Source organism: Amblyomma americanum, chromosome 11 (genome assembly GCF_052857255.1).
Source record: "Amblyomma americanum isolate KBUSLIRL-KWMA chromosome 11, ASM5285725v1, whole genome shotgun sequence".
Taxonomy (NCBI): Eukaryota; Metazoa; Arthropoda; class Arachnida; order Ixodida; family Ixodidae; genus Amblyomma; species Amblyomma americanum.
In genome coordinates, this window is record NC_135507.1 from 40,584,600 (window position 1) to 40,601,689 (window position 17,090).

At 44.3% G+C, this 17,090-nt stretch overlaps 1 protein-coding gene across 3 annotated transcripts in view; it reads left to right on the top strand.

Moving 5' to 3' along the window:
- Window positions 1-5,592: 5,592 nt before the first annotated feature.
- LOC144110172 (neprilysin-1-like) overlaps window positions 5,593-17,090 on the top strand; it is a 35,741-nt gene continuing 24,243 nt past the window's right edge. The window contains exons 1-4 of one of the 3 annotated variants that reach the window (XM_077643006.1): window positions 5,593-5,865; window positions 9,133-9,249; window positions 10,168-10,209; window positions 13,439-13,600. In XM_077643006.1, coding sequence (XP_077499132.1) covers window positions 9,174-9,249; window positions 10,168-10,209; window positions 13,439-13,600 — 280 coding nt within the window. In that variant the 5' untranslated portion in view covers window positions 5,593-5,865; window positions 9,133-9,173. Of the gene's footprint in view, window positions 5,866-7,139; window positions 8,550-9,132; window positions 9,250-10,167; window positions 10,210-13,438; window positions 13,601-17,090 lie in introns of those variants that run through there. The other 2 variants (XM_077643005.1, XM_077643007.1) reach the window with 2 other exon arrangements.

Sequence of the window (17,090 nt, forward strand, 5' to 3'; positions counted from 1 at the left end):
CACGCCAATCAATTTCATCAAATGCAGCGTACTCATATCAGAATGTGCCATCTCTGTGCTATTCAGGATTACTTGTTTTTGTTCAGGACAAATCTAACACCTTGTGCCGTACATTTGGATACTGTTTTCCAAATTTTCTCCTTTCTTGCTGCTCTTAGTATTATAAATCCCAGCTGTTTCAATTTATACGCTTTATTCTCATCTTGTGTTATCTTTGTATTGTGCGAGCCTTAATCCCACTTATAACACTGGCATTTGCGTATTTTATGGTGTTTTTTTTTGTTGCCGCATTCGTTTCTCAGAAAATGTCATTATTGTGTTTTGTGCCCCCCCCCCCCCCCCTTTGTAATACCCACTACCAGAGTGGCTTTAGAGTTTTTAATAATTAATAAATAAACAAACAACTAAAAATAGATCAAATGAATACCCGCGACTGGGATGCTAACCCGCGGCGGCCTGAACAGATCAGCGTCACTGACCACTACGCGAGAGCACAAGGCTATCGCCGCACGCCGAACACGGCTTCTGTTGTTGTTGTTGCCTTGGTCGCTTCTGTTAAACTGCAATGCTATCGCTCCGTGCATTACTCATCATCCTCTTCATCAACTAATCCTGCTATAAAATTAATCTTCGCGTTTTGAGCTATGTGACGGTTGTAACAGAGAGATGTGCGTCGCATGCGTTGGCGTGGACATCGTTTTGGTAGCATTGTTCCTGAAATGCTGCACGAAAACATAGTGCGCCTGCGCACAATTGGTAAACTAGCTCCGAAAATGAAAGAGTTTAAGACGCGCGAAGTTGATAACTGGCTCCCTGGGTCACTCACAGCTCTCTCGCGCTTTCTGATAGGTGGCGAGGGAATCCACCTGCAGAAATCAGCGTCTCGCACAATATTCAGTGCTTAGGAACGCCAAACCGCCATCCATGGTTTCAATAAGTGCACTCCGCTGAAGAGAGCTGTGCAACATGCTGCTGTGCAACATTCAATGCGTGAGCATTGGATGTTTTCGTATGAGCATCCGCAAAACAGCTTACTGTAAGTGCACTCAGCCCACACACATATTAAGTCTTTAAGTGACAGCTTTCTATGTAGTTATCACAAATTAGAAACATTTTCACTCTTTAAATGCAAGCCTTTGCCCAACTCATCTGTTTCGCTTTAATTAATAAAAATGACTGGTTATTTTAAAAGAATACTTTGTACGGTTAGAGCTTTTAAACCTTGCGCTGCTTAATCTCTACAATTTCCTAAGAAAGCATGCTATAAAAAAGTCTGAAAACGTACTAATAGCGGTATTAGAAGTCCAAGCTGGAAAGTATATTCAAGCAGAAAACATTGTTCAAGTGTGTCGTTTGTACTCCCGAATCATCCCTAACTATAACAATATCACTACAGAGGACGTTAATTCACTTGGGAATGAATTATGAAGTTGTGGCTAGATGCGCGAGTTCCGAAAACGAAATTAGAGGTGAAAACTAAATCCATGGTACTAAAAAACATCAGTAAAATTGCATTTTTAGATTTTGTTCTGGACGCCCGGCACAGAACTGTCTGCTCCAAAATTGCGGCCTGTTTACTTAATTACCAGTTTCCTGTAATTTATATACCACCGACAAAAGCTTATTGCCACAAGTCGAAGGAAGGTGCTGGGTGATGTGCTCCTGCCTCTTAGAAGAACCTGAAGGGAAGCGCCGTTTATGCGAAAATTCTATGGGGTCACAAGCGTTACGGTGTGACGAATGCCAGTGCATTTCTTACCTAGTTAGCTTCCGCTCAGTATCTGAAACTGGAAAAGAAAAACTGGAGTATACGGATTTGAACCTGACTGCGGCAGCAGCATTTCTGTGGAGGCGAAACGCATGGGGCCCGTGTGCTGTGCGATGTCAGTGCACGTTAAAGATCCCCACGTGGTCAAAATTGTTCCAGAGCCCTTCACTACGACACCTCTTCCTTCCCTTTCGTCTCTCAGTCCCTCCTTCCTCCCTTCCCTTACGGCGCGGTTCGGGTGTCCACCGAGATATCTGTGATAGTTACTTCGGCATTTCTTTTCCTAACAAAAAATATTTCACCAAATTCACATTTGCGATGCTCCCCTTGCACAACTACACACTGAATTCTTCTTTTCGACTGGCGGGATGTTTCCTTTCCAACGGTTACGTTGTAGAGATAGCACACTATAGACATAGTTATTAGTGTGAAGATGAGCCGGCCTGTCCTATCTGTAATGTGAGTGTTGGAGAGTTTTAACACCGCCGTAGGGCAAACACGGTAAAACGGTAGCTGAGAGCGTACGTAAATGTGGCTAGACAAGCACAACAATGATACCAACGGCAGCGCGTTGCCGTACCTGCCGTGCGGCTGTACGGCGCCGTTAAATCTCTACTTTTTCATCGTGCGCTGCAACATCTGTGGTACGATGTTAACGCAGTGTTTTCTCATGTGCGTGTACTCCGTGCATATGCAGTATGTGAATCGTGGCTAGTGGATTGTGCGCGCGGCGTCGCGAAATCGGTGCTCTACCATGCCATAAAACATGGGTCCTCCCCGGCAGGACAAGGAAAAAGTTAGCGAACGCCTCTACAAACTTGAACACAAACTACGATTAGGCACCCGCGGAACAAGAGCTAAAGACTCGACGGCAGGGGAATAGTGACGTGGGTAGTTGAGATGCGGAAAAATTGTAACAACGGCGCCAAGATCATAAAGTGCAACACCCGCAGTGACGCCGGTAGAGGAAAGAGACAGGCGAACCACGATGGCGTTACTAGGAACCTTCAGTCTAAATTTAGCTCCTTCTCACTTTGAATCTGAGGCAGGGTGGCTTTGCGAAATTCTGCGCCTGCTATGCTCATAGCGGCCACTGGCAACTGAAAGTAGCATGATGGGTAGTATAACCTTAATAATACTGACTTGAAAGGAGCGGAATATGTGCTGAATTATTCATGGGGCGAGTCCGAGCATTAAGCTCCCGCTCCCCCACACAAGGTAAAAAGAGAAAAGCTTTAAAAATTGTGGTTAAACGAAGTGAGGAGCCCTCATCGTGTAAAGAGATTGACGACGTGCGCTGTTGATTTTCAAAAGGTGGTACTGCCCTTGAAAAGAAATAGAAGTCACCAAGGACGCGCAAGTGATAAAATGGCTCGCAGATAGGTTGGAACGAATGGAGAATGCGCAACCGTAAGCCGCAGTCGCCGGTATCTGACAGCGAAGCTAAGAAACCGAAATTGCGCGGCCAGGCTATTCTTTGGCCCCGCGAAAAGGTGACTCGAATCGTCGTAATGCCTGCCGTCACAAGCACGGGTGATGTTCACGGGCTACAATCCAACAATACGCGGCGATCTTTACATTGTCGCTGGGCCTGCCGATGACTTCTGAGTCGGTCCTCTTATGAAAACCCCGTGCGAAATTTCCCAGGTTGACTTTACGCATGGCACAATTGACCGACACAAAATGGCGGGGTCGATGCTAAGAGTCTTATGAAGGCGACAGGCCGAGAGCCATGAGTGTGTGTGTTAAGTATGTAACGCAATATGGAAGGATAAAAAAAAGCAGCAGGCTTTCGTGTTTTGTGTCTTCTAAGAAGAAGCCCGTCACGATTTTCCCGTCATGTGTCGTATAGGGGGATGTACAGATTGTCCAAGCATAACTGTGTCCGAATATGTAGGTCAAAGTGGTGATACGGTGGAGAAGGAAAAAGAGAGGGTGCCTTCGTAATGTTTTTCTGGCCCTTTAAACCGTGTCCTCGGATAAATTACCCAGATATTGTGGTCTTCCTACGGTCTGATTTATAATAGTGCGAGATTATCGATTGCTGCCGAACATTTGGATATTTTTCGAACCTACAGAGATTATCGAAACTCGATTTTTTATTTTACTCGAATGGCAACAGAACGACAAACAGGTTCGATATGCGATGTAAATTTCCAATCTTCTCGTGGTCCTACCAATATTTCAAAAGTTTCATCAATTCCTCGCTGCAAAGGATTTTTCCAAGGCAAAATATTCACTATGTGAGACGCAGAGTGTCTTTGTCAGAAAGGTATTTAACACGCTGGTCACAGAGCAGTGTTGTCATCTGCCTGATGAGAAGAATGGAATGCCACTCGTGCTCAAAACCTTCTTGCTCCTGTGTGCGCGTCTTCCGTTATATTGTTTCTCTGCGTGGGCTATCACTGACGTCAGGTTATACCTCTAGTCTGGCGTGCCAAGAGCACCCATTGCTCAGCCTTGCCTTAACTATGCGCATTGCTGCAATCAATGGGATCAAACGCAATACGCAAGCAGAGAAGTGGCATGATTTAGTGCACCTTGCAGCCATGATCACACTTTACTGACATTTCTTCTATTCAGGTGAGGGCATTTAGTTACGCGCTCATACTGGTGAAAAATAATATACCAGCATAAAGTGGTAACAGAAATGCGGTCATCTGATGACAGGTCCAGGGCCGAGTAACAGCGTGTACACCGCACACTCTAAAAATTTGGGAAGAAAGGGCTTGGTGCCAACAGGTGAGAGAGACGAAACATCGATATGAACAAAAAATAATTTCAGTGATTTGGTTCCGTTCCCATTCATTCATCTACAGACAACATCGAAGAATCTAGCAGATTTTCTTTGACTAAGAGTAAGAGGTAGTTACCGGTGCTGTATCGAGCAGGGCATGTTTACCGCCATTAATGCATTAAAAATGCATTCGCATGCATTTATTTGAATGCCTTTGTGCAAAGAAACATTGGAGCCAAATGATTCCATCCACACTTCCAAACTGTTGAGTTCTATACACATTAAATTTGTTCATTTTGAAGGCTATCTGAGTGGGGGACGTTGTCAGGGATGTAGGATTACTTCTGCCAGTTTTCGTTTAGCAATGGCCTTAAAAAAAGCCCCGTCATTATGAATGTGTCATTCAATAGACTTTTGTGCACTTTCGAAGATAAGGTAATCAGATTGAAAAGCCTTCCAAAGCTTCATGGTTTTTTTTTCTCGTAGAAACTAATAATAACGAGAGGAAAACTGGATCTGTAACCAGACTAAGCCGTTGTTGTCCGCTTTATAAACTCATGGACAATAGTATTGTTTACAGCCTGGGGCGTGTTGCTTCGTGTAAATTCGGCGTAGTGGCAGCCAAACAATTAAGATGTAAGTTGGCGCTTGGGCGTGTGTGTGCTCTCCTGCTGTCCTCGTTACTTGATGCTGTGCTGTTCTTCCCTTTTACCTTGGCACAAAACACAAACCGTAGCAAAACCTGGCTAGTGGCTGCTGCAATGCATTTGCGGGAAAAGACTTCGCCATTTTCCCAACAAGTGCACGAAGTTAAAACGCACGAACACCGCGGCACTGCAGCAGGAACTCACTGCCATTGTTCGATAGAAAGCTGCGCGGCAGCTGTTGTTAAAAAGAAGAAATACAGAACTTCTGCCACTAACGAGAAGGTGAACTTGCGCAGTTAACGGGAAGACTTTTTTTTTGCCTATTCAATTTTCGAACCGCCAAGGTTTTGTGTTTTTGTGTAGCAAAGCTTAGCATGTTGAGTTCATTTTCCGTTTACTCCCTTTTCAACTTCATCTTCACGACCTCTTGTCCATTGCCTGCAGTGCAGACTAGCAAACCGGTTTCTCCTTCCTGCTTTCCTTCTCCTTCTCCACTTCTTAGCTCCATTAAGGTGGAGCAGACTTAAACCTTATTTTGCTTGCACGAGCATCAGAAGGCGAAAGCCTGCCAGCGGCTGATAAAGGAGGGGCATCATTTACTGTTTCGTCGGCTCCCCTGCTGTGCCGAGTACCAAAGATCTTCACAAGTGACACGCTACCACAAACCCGGAAGTGTACCGCGGGGCGCTGCCATTCTAGAGCAGCCCGATAGAGTAAGTCCCAGGCCTTTTTACAGGTTTGCAACAAGTGTAGGCAGACAGGAAACATCCGTCTTCTTCACCTCTTCCAAAAGATCGGAATGTCGCTATGAGTGGCTCGGCACACGGGCTTTCTTTCAATCGCTTTCGTCGTGAGCAGCGATGTCTTCATTTCTGTTATCGTTTTATCGCGAACGAGCCTTTCATCGAAAAATAAAGAGAAAGGAGAATTATTTGCAGGGGATGACTGTCTTCTGAACTCCCCTTAAAAAGAGGAGTGGGAGCGGCCTGGCTAGCGACCTTGCATGTCAGATGTCTGTGCACGTTAAAGATCCCCAGGTGGTCGAAATTACTCCGGAGCCCTCCACTACGGCACCTCTCTCTTCCTTTCTTCTTTCACTCCCGCCTTTATCCCTTCCCATACGGCGCGGTTCAGGTGCCCAACGATATATGAGACAGATACTGCGCCAGTTCCTTTCCCCCAAAAAAACCAATTGTTATTGATATTATTATGTGAAGTGCAGCGCGTCGCGTTGCCATTGCGTCTCTCTGGGGATCGGTCACTTGCGCTGTTTTTTGTAGCGATAGCCGCATTACGGTAGCAGTTCTAGCCTTCAGCGTGGCGGCGCCGCCACCTTGTGGCTGCACCGCCACGCTGTCGCGTGGTTGGTCACGTGGTGGGGAGCAGCTGCCGGCGGCGCGGCGCCGTGGCTGATCACGTGGTTCGTCACGTGGTAGTTCACGTGACCAAGCTCCACTCGACCAGCTGTAGCTATCGCGTCACTCCAGGCTTAACCAGAGCTAAACCACCGCCAATTTTTTTGCTCTCCGCTGTACCGCGCGCAACTTGTTGCCGTTGGGTGTTCTAAAAAGAAGCTGCCGCTTCAGGGTACGAGCGAAGCATCCATTCTATTCGACAGAACAATATCGCAGAGTTATATAAGGCCCTTTTGCTTCTGTCACCAACTTGTTCCGCATGCGAGAATACAAACAGGCAAGGCTCCACAATAGTGTTCTATAGTGCAGTTTCTGCGGTTTCTAAAGCCGCATCTGGCACCGCAAGATAGAAATAAGATTACAACTTGACTTATACAACAAAACAGTAAAACGTTAGGCAGAAAACTAAAAGATAGGTTAAAGGAATAGAGAAAGCATTTGTTTGTGACACTTGTGCCTGTGGAGTATCAAAGAAACCAATTTATCATCCGAACCATGACTAAAAGAATAATGGTGTGATGCTCATGAACAAAGAAAGCATATGTAAAGCTGCGAGTGAAAAAAAGGTTAGCACAGTGACGTAACCGGAACAGCGAAAATCGCTCCGTGCGGCTGGCGCGGCGCCGTGCTTTGCGAACACACCTGGCACTTATGTTATTGGCGTCCTTGTAACCGCAGCGCCTAGTGTTGCTATCTTCCACTCCGATGACACGCCAGTAGTGTAATCTTTTTTTCCTGGTGACTGTACCGTCCAGCCAGTTTTTAGTTGATTCCGCCACTAGAACCATTATACTATTTTAAACATATAGCTCGATTACAAGGACTCGAAGTTCTATTTCATATTTTGTAAGTTAAGCTGCGTTTCGAATTTTTGAGCTCATTTTTACAGATTCTAACTACGAACCCTAGTAAGTACAAAGCCGGCAAACCTACTTGCATCTTTGCTTGTCTTGAATATGCTCGACCGTGCGATACCCTTAAGGTGTCGAACGGTTTAACGTGTTCAATGTGATTATGATGTCCAAAAGCCAGATGTGTTAGCCTCTAACTCCAGTCAACTACCAGGCTGACCCTTTGAAACAATGAATCGAGGGTTGTTGGGAAATTATTTTCTCGGTATGTCTTAGGCGTGTTGAGAACAAAAATAAAATAACTCAGTATAGCCGTGTTTGTCCTTTTATATTATCATTATAGGCTGCCGTTTTATTGAATGCGAAAAATCGCAGTCTCCATCCGGGGATGTATAATGAGAAACGTAGGGAGCATTTACTTATATTACTTGTTGAGAATGCGATACCATTGCAGTCAGAATTCCCCTGGGGCCTCCTTCTTCCCCTGTGTCATGGCAAACCTCCCGCATACTCAGAAACTCTGCAGCCGAAGGTTCTACATCTGCAATGACTTCCGTGGTCGGCTCTTCCTTCGCGGTGGTTTGCCACTACGGTAGACACATGAAGCATTATTTCTGGCTTCATGTCAGCCTGATATACGGAGCTGCCTGGACATGGCTGCTCATGACCCAGCAAATCTGCCAACTAAATCTGAGTCCACCACCATGGCCGGCCATGACAGGTGACCTGCGCACCTGCCAACTAAGATATATGACGTGGGCTAATAAAACCGCACATCCCGCTGATTAATCACTGAATTTTTGAGCTGACAACGCCGGACGCCACCGGACGCCACCACATTGTCTCCTATGCGGCTATCAATGCAGTCCCACGAAAAAAAATTATGTTCTCATCTCAAATTTGACAGTCCTTCATGTTGACAGCCGGATAAAAGGTGCTTTCCCCGGCATGAACGGCAACAAGAAATATTGATATTAGATGATCATGAGGCAGAACCATTATTGGAAACCAGCATGTCCAGGATGTCGGTCATGATGATTCAAGAGCACGGAAGTATTCATGAAACGTTTTAAATGTATAAATGCTTGTGAGGAGTCGCATAAACTACGTAAGGGCCTGCTGATGTGCAAGGTGTGTATTTATTTCACACATCAAATTTTAAATATATGAATTAAGAATTATTAACCACAAATGTGTTTAAGCAAGTGGTCTATCAATGCAAAATAAAATACACCGCTCTCTGGCTGTTAGAGTACTTTGATAGCAAAGTTACTTGGTAGAAGATAGACTATGCAAACAATATGGATTTTCCACGTTATACATTATCCGACTGCATTCGTGGAAGTGATTGTTAAAGCCACTGTAAACTCCGTTATCTTGAACTCGATACTAAAGATCATCAGAGGCAGCAGAATTGAGGTTTAAAACTCGCTGAGCCCACATTTACATGCGGGCGTATATAACAAAAAAAAGCATAAGCTGGGAAGCTCAATTCGAAAAAATGGTCCAGATGAGTGCAGTCACTTTTATAAATACCATGAGCGTTTTCGATGATAAATCTTTCTAATTAACGGACTCGTGCACATCGCGTTGAATTTTTGTGGTTAAAGCCGCTTTCTGGTAATCGCCTGCTTTGAAAAATCAATTATTCTTTTGTTTTATGGAAGCTTATTCCTAATATTCAATTATAATAAAATTATCTTTCCATTTACAGACGAATTCGTTCACTGTTAGAATAGACAGTTTGTTCGGGCTATGAATATTATAACACTTTTAACCATATTTTTGTGGCTGTGCTCAGTGGATTCATGGGGACCTCCTTGGCAGTACGGTAAGTTTCCCGAAATGTACAAAATTTTATTTTCTTTAATATACAGCTGAGAAAAAAGTGTTGGTTAATAAATAAAAACCCGTTAGCTTCTGACACTTTGAATAGCTTGAAATTAATCGTGTGTGAACACAGTAACGCTAACCACCTTCACTTGCTGAGGTGTTTGACACTAGGGTTATCCCCGTAAAGGAGTAACGGACTCGCAGAGTCCCCCACCCCAGCTAATGTGTACATTGTGTTGCGAGCCTGTGTTTTTGTCTCTTTTTCGTGGACATAACACACGTGCAACCAGTATATATTTGTTATGGTGTAAATAGTTTTCGTGTACATTACCTCTCTCCTCTCTATCCTCTCTTCCTGTCCCCTCGCCTTTTTCATTTCATTTCTCCATTCTGCCTGCTATCGTTTATTTCCGCTGCCCCACTGCAGGTGCTTCTTTATCGATGGCAGATGCCGGTGCTAGCAAAAATCTTTTCCTTCCTTTTTATTATTATTTTATTAAAATTACTTGCTACAAAAACTACTTGGCAGAGCCTCTTGGGCATAGAGCCAAAAAAGCCGGCCACTGGGCTGGAGACTGTCGTACCCATCTTTGTCTAGAGGTGGGTGTCGAACTAACCACCTTTCGCAGCTGCCGAGGTGGATTCCAAGCTTCTAGGCTACCCGTCGGCTCACATCTTCTCCTCCTCTTCCTTTTCCAACTTTCCCTCTTCCTTCTCTAATAACGAGCTAATAAGATCTGGTACTCTAAAAAGTAATGGAAGGTAACCGAAGTAATCGTTTGGCATCAACCTAAAGGAATGTTGATTTGTATAACATGGATTGCCTTGCGTTCGCAGTGTTTTCGCGGTAATGGAGCCTATTTAGAGCATTATCTGTGTCTTTTATATTTAGTGAACTGTTTACTTTTCTATCCAGAACGCTATCACGTTTGCCGGAGCAGCGTTTGCAGACAGCGAGGTAAGCTATCCGCTTTGATATGCACACCGAGTAAAAATGAAATTGATACTTATTACACTGCATTTTTCCCGAGAAACAGGGTTTCCTTTTGTCGTATATGACCCTGAAGTCGTTTTCGAACTTGAACAGAGCAAACACAAAATCCTCTTTTTGTGTAATTTGGTTGATACCTTTCACGCTGAACGGCAGAGCACCTTCAAATCGTTTATCTATACTCCCCCACTTGCCGAACAGTCCCGTAAAGCCGTTTATTCTGAACAAAATCAAACACGCGATAACTGCATAGCTGAATACGCATATTTAGAGGAGGTTACAGTTTCTCTCAACACAAGTGAAGAAGTAAAGTTAGCCCCGAACAGAAAAAGCTTTGCTCGTAGACTTGCGGTGAGTCTAGTAGATCTGCCTTCATGGAAAGTGAACTGAAGATAACCGTACACTCGTGTCTATCTGCAGTCACGGAAAGACTGCGCAAGGACTGTAGCTATGGCTGGGAAACGAAATAGGCAGCAGAAGTTATAGTTCGAACCACTGGGAGGGAAGCCACAAGCTTGCGTTTCTTGGAAACCATTTACTTCTAACCCAGGTACCTGAAAAATAACGGTTGTTAAACTTTCAGATTATATATATCTAGACTCGTTTCAGCATGACTACGCACAGCAGGCTGTTCTCTGTGATCACAAGTGAAAGAGCGTACAGACGCAAATGTAACTGTCCTCAAAGCAAATGGCGACGGAAAAATTGCACTGTGTGCCGAAATATTTCTTTTCTTTCATTAGTACGTTGCCGTGGGTTGCAGAAAGCTATTTAGCAGGGTTCCGCTACCAGTCCCGCAGTTGCCATGTGCAGGTGAAGCTTGGGTAAGTGGCATGTAGAGCCAGCCTCATGCGGAACCTAGGGTGAAGGGCGTGGCGCTTTAACGAATGGTAGGGGCTCGCAAGCGGCAAAAAGCGATAGTAGAGCAAACAACACCGACACCGCGTCTGCCTAAGCGTTCACGCTCAGAGAAATGAGCCATGACCAAACGTAAGTGCTTTCGATCCACGAGGTGCGGACTTGCTGGCTTCAAACCGCTTTCGAAAGACGGCAAGGTCCTCAAGTACGCATTTACCGAGTATTACGGACCAATTTAAGACACCAGGACACTGATATTTATCTCTCTGCGGATGTTGGTCACCCACCGTAAATGCGCTGGTATTAATAGCTTAATCACATATCCGAAAAGTACACACCGCGGAGCACAGCGGAAAAGCTGCAAGAGCTTATCGTCCGAATCACTACGAATGTATAGTAATCTATGCAGTAGAATATCGTGTAAGGTCCACACCCTGATATGAGCCCCACCTCCTGGTTTAAATTAGATAACTGAGAACAAAATACGGTTAAATGCTCTGTGTCTGCCGACACAAAACAATTATTCCTGACCTTTAAAAATGTGGCTTTTACACCCACTTACACAGTAGTTTTGCTTGCTGCCACAGCGTGTAAAAAATTAAATTCGTAAAGAGGGGAGCGAACCGTCACGTTCCGCAAGATGAAATGAATACCTCAAAGACGCGCAGGGATAACGATGCACTTCTGTTTAGGTAAAGTCCTTCTTTTAGTAATCGAGGCGAACGTCGTCCTATCGGAAGAGGCCCGGGATGATTCTACAGACGAAAGGTTTACCTTGAACTACGATATTACTCCACGTACCAGAAAAGTTCGACAAACAATGGAAAATAAAGAAATTTAAATTGTGTTATTTACGCGCGGAAGGAACACGGACTACGAACGACGACATAGAGGAGAGTGCGGGATTATTTTGAACAACTGGGAATCTTCAACGTGGTCTCACATAGCTATGCTCCTTTTCGGTTTCGCCTTAATTGCCTTCCTTAGCGTGAGCCATTGCTTAACCTAAAACTTAACCAGGTGTCCCAAAAAGGCAACATTGCCTTTCTAAAACCTGCTCAGAATTTTTGGGTGCTCTACAAAGGTATGCTTCATGTGTAAAAGCTCTAAGAGCTGATCCTATGCAATAGATCCAAGAAAACTACCGGACTCCAACAAAACAAACGTTATCCAAGACGTAAGAGCCTTGACAGTATAAAGGAAAGAGTGCACTGTTGTGAAATGTTTTAACAATAAGGAAGCCCGAAGTCGGCTTCCGAACATCACTGTGAAACATTAGAGTTTTTCTTTGTTTCCGTTTAACTGATTTCATGTGGACAATGATAGTGAATCTTGCATCCAGGAATCTGCCGAGAGTTTGCCGCGATAAACTCATCCCATACAGACTGTTTTCTAGAGGAGTGCTAGTCGAGAACTGAGTACCGATTCGTATTTTCCCAGTGAGCATTTTCTTGAGCAAGCCACGAATTTTTAACAGGCTGCATGGTTGCGCTTAGATTTTCCGTGTGCATGAAAGCAGCGTGGACTGGTGTGTGTGTGCGATATCTGAAACTTAGTTTCTATAAGGCCATTGGAAAGAAAATTTTATGAAGCCCTAGTCTATCAGAGCAAACTTCTCCTTAACATTCTTGGCTCGTTTATGTAAGTTTTAAGCTGGCACATTTAACCTTGTACTTCGCGTAGAGTACCGTTATTTCCTCATCGTTGTGCTTTAGGAAGAGCAGGCGCTGCAAGAAGCTGTTCGTTGCAAGAAGTTGTTTTGAATGCTAAAGAGAAATATCACATGTTCGAATCGAGAAGTGTGTGAGCCTGCGCCATTTGTTTCACGATGAGTTCGCATGCGACGCTTACCCTATGACTCCACACGCCATTCGAGTCGAAGAAGCCGTATGGCTCCGGATTAATCTTGTATAACCAACAGCTGGGCGCAAAACAAGAACGATGTTTAGGATCGATGTTCATGTAAAAACGGCTTAAAAATTAAGTTACAATAGCATACACTCCCCAATTCATCCGTAGGACAAACAAGAGTGGCATTCATTTATGTGTTATTTAACTAAAATTTACAAACTAAAGCTTGTCAGAACAAAAATGAGGACGTTAATGTCGCAACGACAATTAAATTCACTCAGGTGCTGCGAAACTACTGCCCAACGAGAGGAAAAAAATTACCGCCTTTCATATCCCCAGTAGAGCCTCACAAGGAATTATCAATAGACACTTGAAAATTCTTTGGAAGACGTACTTTGCAAAGCAGGTCGCCAATAGGCCACTGCTCAGTTCTAAAGTATACCATTTTCCGAAAGAGTCGAGTCATATCTGATGACTTCTCTTCCAGCAAGGCTCATTAGAGAATATATTGACCCCTATGTGGATCCTTGCGAGGACTTTTACTCTTACGCCTGCGGCAGATGGCTGCGAAGATCACGGATACCAGAAAAAAAATCGTCGTACGGAAGTTTTCACATCCTGAACGACGAACTGTTGAAAATTTTGAGAGGTAAGACACTCATTGATAACATCACGCGCCGGAACGTTTATAATGTTATCGCTAAAGCATGGAATTCTGTCCGTGCCGTGCACAGTAATTTGACAAGTCCTGGGGTGCATCTCGCTTGTGCGGGGCCAAACTTCTATAAGCTTGTAGGCCTTCTTGAACTCGTACCCACTACTTGCATTCTCAGTTTTGTATAAATCGTTTTAGTAAAGAACCCCAGTTGTCTTACGAGCCTGGTTAAAGGGGTTTGCTTGATATCCATTATTAAAGAAGATATGAGATAGACAGCAGTTTGAAACCTTAAACAGGGTATAAAAAGGTCGAAATAAATTGTGAGCGAGGAACTGGTAGCGTCCTTGAGACGGAAAGAAAGAAAATTTCACAAGCGATTGTAGTTGCGACGCGGCAAAGCAGTGTTTGCAGCGTAGGTTGTACATATCCCTTTAACGTATATCGCTACTCCATTGCATCGATAATTTGACGTCTGCGTCGCTTTTTTGCTTCCTGCTGCTGGTGCTTTGGCTGGGTTTGAGGCAAAAAGGAGGAAACAAGTGTATGCTGACGTCGAGTTTAATACACTACTCCAATTACGCCTCAAGGGTTAACAAGAGCGGAAATTCTACGGCCTGGCTATTTCGCGCGTGTCGCACTCGACAGATCTTTGCAATGTCGCGTTTGAGGCCAGAAAATGATATTTTTTTCCAGAGAGCCTTAACTGAGCTATTCTACTTGATATGTGCAGTGGTCCCCAGGACATCCTCATCACATCATGCAGAACTGGCGCCCTACGGACGGCAGCGGTCTGTTGGCGTGGTCGTAGGTCCAATAAAGAGTTATCCTCACTTCAAAGCGATCGCACACACCATACACCTCTCGAATTCATCTTCTGGTGCGCACCTTCGCGGTACATTGTCACTGTCCTCATAATCATCATCAGCAGCATAATTACGTCCACTGAAAAAGAAAAACCTCTTTCATGTTCTTCCAATTAACCTTGTAATCCGACAGTGGCAGCCTGCTTATCCCGGAAAAGTTTCTAATCTTATCAGACCGTATATATTTCTCTCACCCGCTGCTATTATTGCATTATCTCAAAATCTATAGCGTTATATTACAGTTACATTGGTTATTTTTTCTGCGCGCTGCAAGCCTTGCACATGCTCATTTCTTCTTGATTTCAACGAAGGCCTCATGCACACGCATTTCTTCCCTGCCCATACTTTTCTGTTCCTATGTCTCAAATTTACGCGTATATTTTTTTTTTTCAAATCCTCGCTGCGGTGCACTTAATTTCTTCCCTTTTCGTTAGCTTCTGTGTTTACATCCCACAGATACTTTAACAATGGGAAGATACTGCTGTTGTATACTTTCACTTTGGGGCTGCTGGTAAACTTTTTTCACGACATAAGACTGCCTGCCAAGTAAACTCCAGGTTATTGTTTTTAAAGCTTTTTTTTTCATTTTCGTGTTCCTGGACACCGGTCACCGTCTTTTCTAGTATCTATGTGCTTCCTGATAATTTCCAATGCTTCATTGCATATCATGAACTGTTGTGCTCTTGGGTGACTGCCACTGCTGTAGATTTCTTGATATATAATTTTAGACCTACCTTTGGGATACTCTTGAAGGGCTCCCATTTCATGCTTTGCAATTTGTCTCGAAGTCGATGAAGAAGATAAAGTGATTAGAAAATCGTAGATTAGTGAAGTATTCTGAACTAATGTTTATCCCAATTCTTCCCAGTACAGTTTTCCGAAAGCATCTTTTAAGCAAGCCTTGATTTGTACTGGAAAAATTACCTCTGTCTGCCTGACACCGTTCCTTTCTGGGATATTGTCACTTTCTTTTTGCGGAATATAGTGCCTGTGCAGCAGCTAGATATTTTCGAGTGCCTGTTTACATAGGTTTTCTACAGCTTGGTTGACAGATGCGTGCATGACTACTGAAGATTCGACGGAGTTAAATGTTTTTCTCGTAATCTATGAAGGTTACCTAGAAGTTGGTTATTCATTGCACATTTCTCTATCACCTTGTTTACTGTCTATTAATGTCTATTGTCCAGCGTTTGTTACGACCGCCTGCTTGGTTCTTTGGTTGTCTGAAGTCTGCGGTTGCTGTAATTGTATTAGCTGTCACCTTTGTAACTGGCAAAGGGCAGTGAGCTGATTGATCCGTAGTTTACTAAGTTCTTGACGTCTCCTTTCTTACGTATTAGGGTAAGTTTAACGTTGTTGATAACCTGCGATACACTTTTGCCGGCATGCTCTATCTCAACAGCCAACAACCTGTAGCTGCAGTGCAATATTAGATCTCAACTCGGTCACTCTTTAGCCGGATCGGCTTAACCACTTCCACAGTTCGCTTCGCGAGCCTTCATTTCTGAGCCGCTGTGGTGGCTCCGTGATTATTGTGCTCGGCTGCTGACCCCAAAAACCCTAAAGACGGTCGAATTTCAATGGAGGTGAAACTCTACGCGCCAGTGTACCGTGCGATGCGAGTGCACATTAAAAAACTCCAGGTGGTCGAAATTTTCGAAGCCCATCACTATGGCGTCCCTCATGGTCTGAGTCGCTTTGGGACGTTAAACCCGCTTAAAACGAATAAATTCAAGCCTTCGTTTATCGAATGATGTGGAACATTTCTTTCAAGCTCAAAACCAGCTCTCACTGCACTGGCTTGAGTTCTCACAGTGCATTAAGTACAATTATGCAGGACTTGCAGGGCAGACAAGAACCATGAGTAATTGAAGCAATGAGCGCCAGAGGGCAGCCTGAACGCAATACGTACAGACCGTAAAAGCACAAAATTTAGACACTGCTTCCGAAGAACAAATTTCACCATTCTAATATCGCTTTACCTCGCCATGCAGCGTGGTGTGTAAAAAATGGTCCGAACATCGTCATCAATAGCTGAGAGACGAAACGTCACCGCCCACTGTTAGAAGTTGAAATTTAAAGAATACCCTGGCGCGCTTCCTTGCGTTGTGATTTGCTGCCAATGAGCCATAGTCTCCCCCCTACAACCCTCCCCTTTTCCTTGTTCGTCTGTCCTCCTGCGCATTTGCCCTTGAATTTTTTATTCTCTTCTGCGGACAAAGCACTTGCATAACCATAGAGCACAGACCATTCAGCACAGCTGTGAAGCCCGGGTTAGTGGTGGATGATAGATGGCGTCACAGGTTTCTTGTACTCTGTTTGCGGCTAGTTGACAATGCTCGTATTCGCCCCGCTTCTCGGCTTTGCATTCTGAGACTTCGACTTTATTGTTGCCATCTAAACTTATCTCGTTCGGTACTTTGCTCTCTTGCGTCGGCAGCGGCTTCGTTGTCTTGAGGCCCAACTGCACCCGCCACCGTTGCGGCTTGCGCTTTTTGTTTCTCTGCGCACATTGGTATCAATCGTGACGCAATGCGCAGATGTAGGTGAAATGCCTGTGCCGAGATCTACTGTTGCTACCGTTGCTTTCACATTTCTCGATTGTCCTTTTGACAGTA